The sequence below is a fragment of the Oryza brachyantha genome, chromosome 1 (assembly GCF_000231095.2).
Source record: "Oryza brachyantha chromosome 1, ObraRS2, whole genome shotgun sequence".
Taxonomy (NCBI): domain Eukaryota; kingdom Viridiplantae; phylum Streptophyta; class Magnoliopsida; order Poales; family Poaceae; genus Oryza; species Oryza brachyantha.
Window position 1 is genome coordinate 31,355,627 of NC_023163.2, and position 9,512 is coordinate 31,365,138.

At 36.6% G+C, this 9,512-nt stretch overlaps 1 protein-coding gene across 1 annotated transcript; it reads right to left on the reverse strand.

The window, feature by feature from the left end:
- Positions 1 to 201: 201 nt before the first annotated feature.
- On the reverse strand, positions 202 to 1,575 carry LOC102714609. Its single transcript, XM_040529333.1, has one exon. The coding sequence runs from the start codon at positions 1,108 to 1,110 to the stop codon at positions 610 to 612; it is 501 nt and encodes a 166-aa protein (XP_040385267.1). The 5' UTR covers positions 1,111 to 1,575; the 3' UTR covers positions 202 to 609.
- Between the last annotated feature and the right edge of the window lie 7,937 nt (positions 1,576 to 9,512).

Consider the following 9,512-nt stretch of genomic DNA (forward strand, 5'->3'; position numbering starts at 1 on the left):
TGGAATAATTTACTCTGCACTACTGAATTAATTGTACCTCTAGGACACAACCTCCTGGCTTATCCGATTGGATAAAACCTTTTTCTTCAAGATAAAGGAGGTAAATAATTAATTAACTTTCCACTCTCTGCACCATGCAATTGAATATAAAAATTTTGCGCAACAAAGGAAAAAAAATCTTAAACAGGGATGTGTGCACAGACATAATCACATAGTGAGATGGTAGAATTAGTTAACTGCTTCTTCATTACAGCTTTAACCATAGGTCACTACACATGTACAGAAAAAAATACACCTCAAAATCTCTCCTTTATCACATATGTAGATTTTTTTCCGATTTGAAATGATCTATGCCTGCATATATATATGAACCTATACACAGCTCTAAATTAGTCTGTATAGTTGAGCCTAATGATCAGCAAACTATCACATTTGGATTGGATCTCGAAACAGGCAGCTGGAGAACTAATTACCTACTAGCTAGCTAATTAATTGGACTGAAATTGATCAGTCACTTGCCGATTTCTCCATGGATTATTCAGAAATTTTTTCAGATCATTTCGCATGCAGCAGTGGTGATTGGTCAATGCACTGATGCATGCAGAATGCTCACCTCTTGATCCTTGTGGGCGTCGCCGCCATGGGAGATGGCCTCGACATCCTCGCCGGGCTCAGCATCCGGTAGCCGGCGGCGCGGCCCTTGCTGCCGCAGGTCCGGAGGCCGCATATCGGCGACGCCGCGGCGGCGGCCTCGTCGCCGCCGTCGATGGACAGGTCGTCGTCGTGGCGGTCGTGCTCCATCTGCCAGAGCACGTCGAGGAACGCGTCGACGGCGCAGGAGGGCAGCGCGAGCGGCCCCTGCGCCGCGTAGCCGTACTCCCGCTCGGCGTCGTCGAGCAGCCGCCGGAACAGCGGGTGGTTGGCGTACTCGGTGCGCACCACGAACCGCTCCCGCTCCGCCCCGACGTACACCGAGAAGCACCCCGCCACCGGCGCCGCCGCCCCCCTGCCGCCGCCGCCGCCGCCCAGCCCGGACCTGCACCGCTCCAGCGTCCTCGATATCAGGCTCTTCCTCACCCCCTTCGTCCTCGCCGCCGCCGCTGCCGCCATGCCTGCCCCTTCTTGCACCTAACCCTTCTCCGATCCAATCAAGAACGCGTTCGCCGCGCCGCGCGCGCTGATCTCACACAAGCAGAGATGGAAGAAGAAGAAGCAAATGCACACATGCCTCTACCTCTCCATGTATATATATGTACACACCAAAAAGTTTCTAGCTTGATGAAGTTGAGAGCCTCAACTTCTTGGAAGCATGGACAAGGATGCTCATGTCACACAAATAGAGTTGCTATCTAGGGGAGGAGGAGGAGGAGAAGAAGAGACATGGATACATGGGGTGAGAGCTACCTTAGCTTATGTATAAACAAAGGAGGAAGAAGAGGAGAAGATGGAGGTAGATGCTTGATCAACTTTGCCCTGGTTAAGTGGACACACCATGCATGCGTGTTAGTATATATAACAAGAATCAGAGTGAGAGAGAGGAAGAAGATGGTCCGGATCCACTGCAGTGCTGCAGAGGATCACTGTTCATACGAGGCAAACAACGAATAAATACAGTGAATAATGTCTAAGTACTGTTGCAAATACTATAGTGCTAGATCTCGATCATCGGTTTCGATCCAACGGTTAATGAATATCTCAAATTTAGGACCCTATAGCTCCCTGCCATAGCTTCATGCTACTGTGAGGGATCTCGTTCCGAGAGAACATGTGCCTGCAAACAAGTGGAGATAGATTGATAGGATTCAGAAATGGTGGTAGCTAGCTAGCTAGTTTGACATGGACTTTGAAAGGTTTGAAGAGCTCAAAAAATGCTCAATAATTGTGTGAGATAGTGCTTCTCATGGTCAACGACTGCCGTATGTATGTGGAAGAAGCACTGAGTACTGATTAAAAGTTAATAAAATATACCGGTTCTTTCTCCCTGCATGGTTGTTGGTTCAGATATTTAGAGAGAGATTAGGGGGGCTCGTTTTTTTCATGCACTCTATAATTAAGATTGCTGAAAAAAATTATGCAGAGAAGATTCTGCATGACGCGTGATGTTTGCATCTCATTGTCATCTGTACATGAGTGCAGGTAGTTGCGTAGTTCTGATACTTCTTGCAAAGTTTTATTAGTCTAAAATTTGCAGATTTTAAAGTAAACCGTAGGAACATTTTTTGAGTTCACCACTTCAATTTCTCCCGGCTTTGCTTAACATGTTTTATTGGTTATGATTATCATAAGCTCTTGTTGATTAGAAAATCCATGGACTGTGGGGGTTCAGAGATATCATATACTAGTATTCAGAAAAAAAAATAACTCATACACTGTTCCAAATACAGGAGACTTAAAACTTCTGTGCATGGATTAAGAAAATTAAAAAAGATGATTTGGTTTCCCTTTATTTAGTACACATAGTAAAAAGATGCAACATTTATTCTTGAGGGAGATAGCATTTCTTTTGCAAAGGACAAGGAAGGTCAGCAAGAGAAGAGGAGAAACTGTCCAGAATGGCAGGCTGCTATCCTTACATTTTCTGAAAATTACAAAAAAGGGTTGCTGTCATTCAGCCCTGAATGTCCTGATGATGACAGTAATTGCTTGTCTTGATGAAATTATATCAGCTCCTCAAAGAGTCAAGGAGGATATCATCAGATGGTGATTGACACAGAGAGCAATATGCAAGTTGATATATATGTGGAGTCAGAAAGGTGATTCAAGGTGTGAAGCTGTGGCTATCATTGCAGAAATAGGGGAATCAAGAAAGTTTCTTCAGGCCTTTCATGCATAAATGCATTTGTGATACTTTGCAAACAGATTAATATTATTTTTATTTTGGTTTTCCTAATAGATACATTTGCAAACACTTCGCAAACATATTCTAATCCTTCTCAATCCAGAATTTCCCTGTTAAGAAAACAATATTTCTAGAATTATTCATATTGTTGAAAGAGTTGAGAAGGTCCAAATATGCTTAAAATCGGGGGGAGTGTATATAGATGCATGCTAACTTTGTCAACCCAGTTCTTCTCTGTTTAATTTTCTACTCAACCGAACTCCTGAATATTGTAGTTTTTACAAAAAAACAACTTTCTAAATATGAATATCTTAGAATACCTTTTGAATCCATTTTCAGCTTTGTAATACCTAATCCATTCATTTGTACCCTTGAGTAACTGTCACAAATAATTCATCTACTCTGCCATCACTCAGCACAAAAGAACACATAAAGGTACTTTCAGTATATAATCTTAAGTTTTCCTCTCTTTTGTCTGAACAGCGACAGTATAATCTTGCAAATCATGGTACTTTCTGATAAGAAACTTTGTCAGTTCTCACATACTATGCATACATAATGGATTAGAAAATGACACTATCAGATAAACTTTGTTCCGGTCTTGAAGGAGGACTTGTTATAAATCAAATTAAACTGTATGATCAAAGTGCTCGTGTGGTCCTGTCAGTCCAGAGATTAACATATAATTGAAACTGCCAAACTGCAATTACCCATCTGCACTTTCTCTGCGTTGTCTCGATCTGTACTTTTGCCGGATTTCATAGCAACTGGGCTAGATTCGATCAATCAGTTAGGTTATTTTACTCTTATAGGACGTACTGATCGACTGCGATGTTGCAGATGTTGCCGGTGGTGGTGTTCAGAAATTCAGATTATGTATTGTCGCGTAATTAACTCTGCTGAATTGATTAAGCTGCAAACTGATTAATTAAATCGAGCTGGCATTGCATTAGGTCGTCACATTGCAGTCGTGCTTGCTGGCTAGTCATCATCTTAACTGCAGGGAGACATTGATTGAAGATAGTTGGCTAGGGTTTGTGAACATATTGGAGTCATTTGTTGACTTGGAACATTGACAAAGATTATGTCAATGCTAAGCAAGGAATTCATTCAGGAATTTATTATCCAAGAATATTTCAAGCAAACTGAAAACAGATACCTATGGTCTTCCAACGTTATCTGACTAGCTTGTGCAGGCATTATCTCCATATTCAAACACATTATTTTTCGTAGCTTCATTAATTCCATGTTACATAAACTGAAAACAATACCCCCTTGGTATAAAAACACGAGACGTCATTGTTTTTCGAAAATTCAACATTTTCCAGTGTTAGTACTAACAAAATATATCTTCAGTATCACGTATGTGGTATCATCATATTCGTATTTAAAATCAATTTCATAGTTGTTGGTAATACATCACGGAAGTAATTAATGGTTCAACTGTACTATTGAAGGCAGTGTCAGTAACATACACGTTATATATTTTGAATATGGAATGGAAGGAGCTTTTAAATTTCCCAAAACCGTTTTTAATATTTTAGGATGATCACTTAAAAATACGAGATTTGCTCTGGTCCAACAAAAAATACCTCTAGGTACCAGTACCTCGAGGTACTAAATCGTTTTTCACCATTGAATCTAGCTGAATAGGATGTGCACTGTTAGATTCAACAATCAAAAATAATCTGGTACCGTGAGATATCGGTATCTCGAGGTACTTTTTGTTGGAGCGAAGTAAATCTCTAAAAATACAGAGAGGTTGGAAGCATGGCAACATACAAGTTAATTGATTAAATAAAACCATTATTGTGATTTGAGAGTTGCGCGGTTTGAAGGTGATAAGCCTTATCTCACTTGAATACTTATTAGTTGGATTAGATGTCCTCAGTTAATCTTGTCTAGCTAGAAGCATCCTTGGTTGCATCTGTCTCTAGATGCAGCCTGCAGATTAACAAGACGTGTGTAACATAATCTCCTCTGAAGCTGTTTTGTCAGGCTAGGTGATGACGAATGTATTTTACAAAGTGCATATGGCATCAACACCAATGGTACCCAATTGTGTAAGACTTAAAAATTTTAATTTTGATACCTGTGATTATTTGGCACGTTAGTCCAACACTTGTACAACCACTGTACATGTGAGGATTGGTTTGACAATATGGTGGTCTATGACCCACTGTTTTGTCCTACTACTGCCTTGAGATGTAACAGTAACAGTTTTCTTGGAAGTTGTTTTGGAGCCACAATACCATTTTCAGAGGGTCATAATCCAGCAATTTGGTGGTTTTTGAGAGGGAGTACATTTGGATGCAAAATGCTTAGCACACAACACATGCAAGAGACTTTTTTTTTAATTTTTGCAGAGACATAAATGCTATGAAATTCGGCAAAAATGTCTCAAAAGAGTGTGGACACGCATGTACCTACTGAATACGCCCCCCTTGTTTGAACTCATACAACCTTGTTCAGAAAATAATGATTTAAATATTGGTGCATTATTGTGCACAACCGCACAACCAAGTCGTATAGGCACAAGCTACACGGTCATAGTTTGGCTTTTTTTTAAGAAAAAACTAAATAACATATTTACAAACGAAAAATAATAAAAAAATTATATATGTGTTTTTTAGCGATATAAAAAGAAAGAGCGAAAATAAACTATGATCAAAAGAATCCTAAAATTAACTCTAAATTTAATATTAATAATTTAAATTTAGTTTATAAACATGAGCATAAGCTTTCATGTTTCACATATTTTCGATCGTCCCATAGAGAGATCTCTCCATTCTATGTTATATACCAACCTTCCTCAATACTTCTACAATTTTTTTTGTTAATGCATTTAAATTTGTGGACAACCTCCCTTAATTCTTATGTATATTTCTCGCTGACGCATTTAATTTTTTTGCCCAACCCTTCTCAATTCTTTTCTATATTTCTCTTTGATCTGTTTAAAATTTTCGACCAACCTTCCTTACTTCTTGTGCATATTTTTCATTGATACATTTAAATATTTGGATAAACACTCCGACCAATTCAGCCAAAATATTCATCGCATCTTGCTAAATTTTCTCTTTTTTATTTTTTCTTTGGAGCACTTTTAACATTTGTTTTATGAGCAACAGAGATATACGAGAAATTTTATACTGCTTAATAAAATACCACTCAAGGATGATAAAATTACCCAAAGTATATTAGTCATATATATATATATATATGGACACAAACATGTACAAGAACACTGTATGAACAAGAACATAACACTGTTCTAACATATTGTGCTTCTAACCAACATGGAAACATACATACCACACAATGGAAAGTAATAAGTGGCTGTTAATTAGTTGACCTGCTGGCGATATAGCGGCAAAGCAGTACTTGAGTTAATTAAAATGAGATTCCTAGGCAATACAAAAAGGAGTAGCTCATTATCTCAATAATGCAAGGCTAGAAAAACTATACATAATAAACAGTCTAATGACAGGGACATACATATATGAATGTCAAGATAAATTGAACCTGTTACTTTCAACAAAAGTTGAAATTATTTATTGCCGGTAAAAGTCCTAAATAAATCAACTTCTAGAATTTGAGTCTTATTCCGAAATTAAGCAATTTATACTTTCTTAGCTACCTCATGACCCATAAATCAAGAAATTTTATTTCTTAAATACTTGCTCTTATATCAATACTATTTTTGATTAATTAAGAGCATTTTAGTCTTTCGACATTTTTCTTAACTTCTCATTAGGAACTGAGGAGTTGCGTTGTTATGGGACGGAGGAAGTAAACATGAAGCTAATTACCTTTGTGATCCGTATAATTTATGCTTGCAGGTCAAATCAACGGTCAGCTGTCAAGAACAGCATCCCTGGATGACTTGCTGTAATTTATTTTATTTCTGCCGCAAACTTGACGTAGTTCTAGTTTGATGTACGCTCAGTCAGTCCTGAGATGTATTAATTACATCCGTTCTACCGTATAAGCATATTTAGATTGTTTAACAAAAGCTAAGGTCAGATCAAAAGATTATTTTCTAATCACTTCGATGATTAATTTTTTTAATTTGAATTGATTAGATTTTAAAGCTGTTTTTAATGGTAAGGTGTGTGCATGATGGGTGTTTTACACCCACTGTCAGTATACATGACGTTTTACAGTAAAGTAGTGCTTTAATTCGTTGGTTTATAAGTTTTACTTACAAACAAAAATATTGTGCTATTAACTTGAGACAGTAGTATAATTTGATATGATCCAACGGATGAGAATAAACAAAAACCATTATCAATAGAGACCACAATGTACGTGTCATATGGAAATTAAAGAATGATATTTCTAAAGCATGTTGATATATCGTATTGGTATATATATATATATATATATATTAATTATAGATTTAAGATTTTGTATTCTATTTAATCTTATAATATATTTCTTCCTCATCTATTGTTACTTATGGTTACTACACTATAGTGTAGCACAGTTAGATATACAGTAGTACGTTTCACTAGGTTATAGGCCGCCGGTGAGGGTGACAGTCTACTTACTTTTGTGGTAAACAAACACAGTTAATTACTTGCTATCATGCCCTGATGACTTATCTATTTTCTAGTTTAGATAATTGAAATAAACAAACGCATTGATTTTTATTGTATAAAGTCTATAGACATAACAAGTCAGAAAACACGGGAATTTTGCAAGGAATACAGTTGTAAGTGCTTGCGACACAAAATAATCTACTCTATGCATATATAGAGAAGTCTTAAGAATACTTATCCAACTCAATATATGTATGCATATATAGGACGTGTACTAGCAAATCCTTACCATCGGTACATGCGGAAGGGGACATCGTTTGTTTTTTTTTTGTTTATTGAAAAAATAAAACGGCGTATTTATAAACAAAAAATAATTTATAAAATAAAACTTTTATACATGTGTGCTTATTGTGATCTAAAAGCCAACAGTGCAAATAAATTATAAAAAAACTCTAAATCAACTCTAAATTTAAGGTTAAAGTTTCAAATTTAACTAATGAGTATAAGAAAAAAAACAAAAAACAAAAAATGAGGATAAAAGATGGCACCTATTTATTATGTTTGACTCCCGATGGTTGTGCTATATATCTACAACACTGTGCAAGAAATTAAGGAAACGCGTGCAGGATGGATTGGCTTTGACAAAACTCCCAAAGAATTTTTTGGTGGCACTGTAGTTGCTGAGGCTGAGGCTGGGACGAGAAGAATGTACCAAGGTTTTTCGATGCTTGGAAGTCAAAAGTGGAGTGATATGCACTGCACCGTCATTGCATAACCCCTTCATTTGAAAATGTACGTCTTCAATTTATAGAATAATTTTCACAAAACCATAGTTATTATAGTTTAAGCTGCATAAAACCATAGAGGTTTTCACATGTTGTATATAACCCTAGGTATCATGGTAGAAAAGTCTTGCAAAAACACACCGTTAACAAATTTAACATAATAATATAGCAAACTAAAAATGCTTAATCTTATAAGGGGTAACTTGTATATAATGTGTGGCAGAAGTTATAAATATGATGTAATTTTATATGTAAGTTTAAGATTAGTCAATTGTATGGTTTTATAAAATAATGCCACGTACCAAAAAAAACTTGTGGTTTTGTGAAACTTGGTCCATATTATGTGTGTTTTTGTGAAATTTAGTCTAATTTATAATAAGTTTTGACATTTTTAAATTGAGCTCTAAAAGAATAAAATGATATTTAAATTTATCATGTGTGTTGTGGTGGTAGATTCATGGGTGCAAACCAGGGTGTAAATCCCTCTGCACATGAATATTATACACACACAAGTAGGCTTTTAATATGAATTTAGCGGTTCCGGGATGTGTCATTGGTCACTGTCTGTTTGAGCACGTGTCAGGAAATGTGTTCACGGGTGCATGTGGTGTTTTGTTTGTAGCTATGTTTGTGCTGTGCGTCTGTAGTGAAATTTAACTTTTTGTCACTGTTACATAGCAGTGACAATAGATTTGCCACTCCTCCCTCACAAGGCCTGTGAGAGGAATTTAACTGAACATGCAAAGAGTTGCAGAAAGTTAGAAGCCCCTTCGATGATTATGTTTAATGCTATTTCTGTAATTATTTCTACAAAATAAAAATGTTGGGGTTATATATTGAAGACAATTGTTGATGCCAAAACATATTCATCCACGAATAAGAGTATCCATCTCTATGTACAAGATAGTACTATAGTCTATAGAGGAAGGACGGCCGTGCAATTATAGGTATAGCACATCCTATGAATCTGTAATGGATGGCCATGATCGATCAGTTTGGACTTCTTGACAAAGGTATAATTCAAGAATGGACAGATCAAGCGCTTGCATTTGCCAACCTTAAATAAGTTGACTTGCATTGTGTGGCTCCTCTTGCGCCTTTTGTTTATCCTATTCTCATTGACTATATGCTTTATGCGATATTCAGTGTATTTTTTTCTTACTGTTAATATATTGTAGTTTAGATAAAGAAAGTGTAACTAACACAATTATCATCGACATTAATAGATGAAACATAATCCTATGTGGGGGTATTTTCTGTCCCAAAATAAATAACCACTTTATAAGATGGAAGAAAAATTACGAGAATAGAAAAATAATCAAGTTCTTATTAAATGATATATGGTTA

Coding starts and splice junctions, on each gene's coding strand:
- LOC102714609 (XM_040529333.1), bottom strand. CDS start 1,110: ATGGCGGCAGCGGCGGCGGCGAGGACGAAGGGGGTGAGGAAGAGCCTG.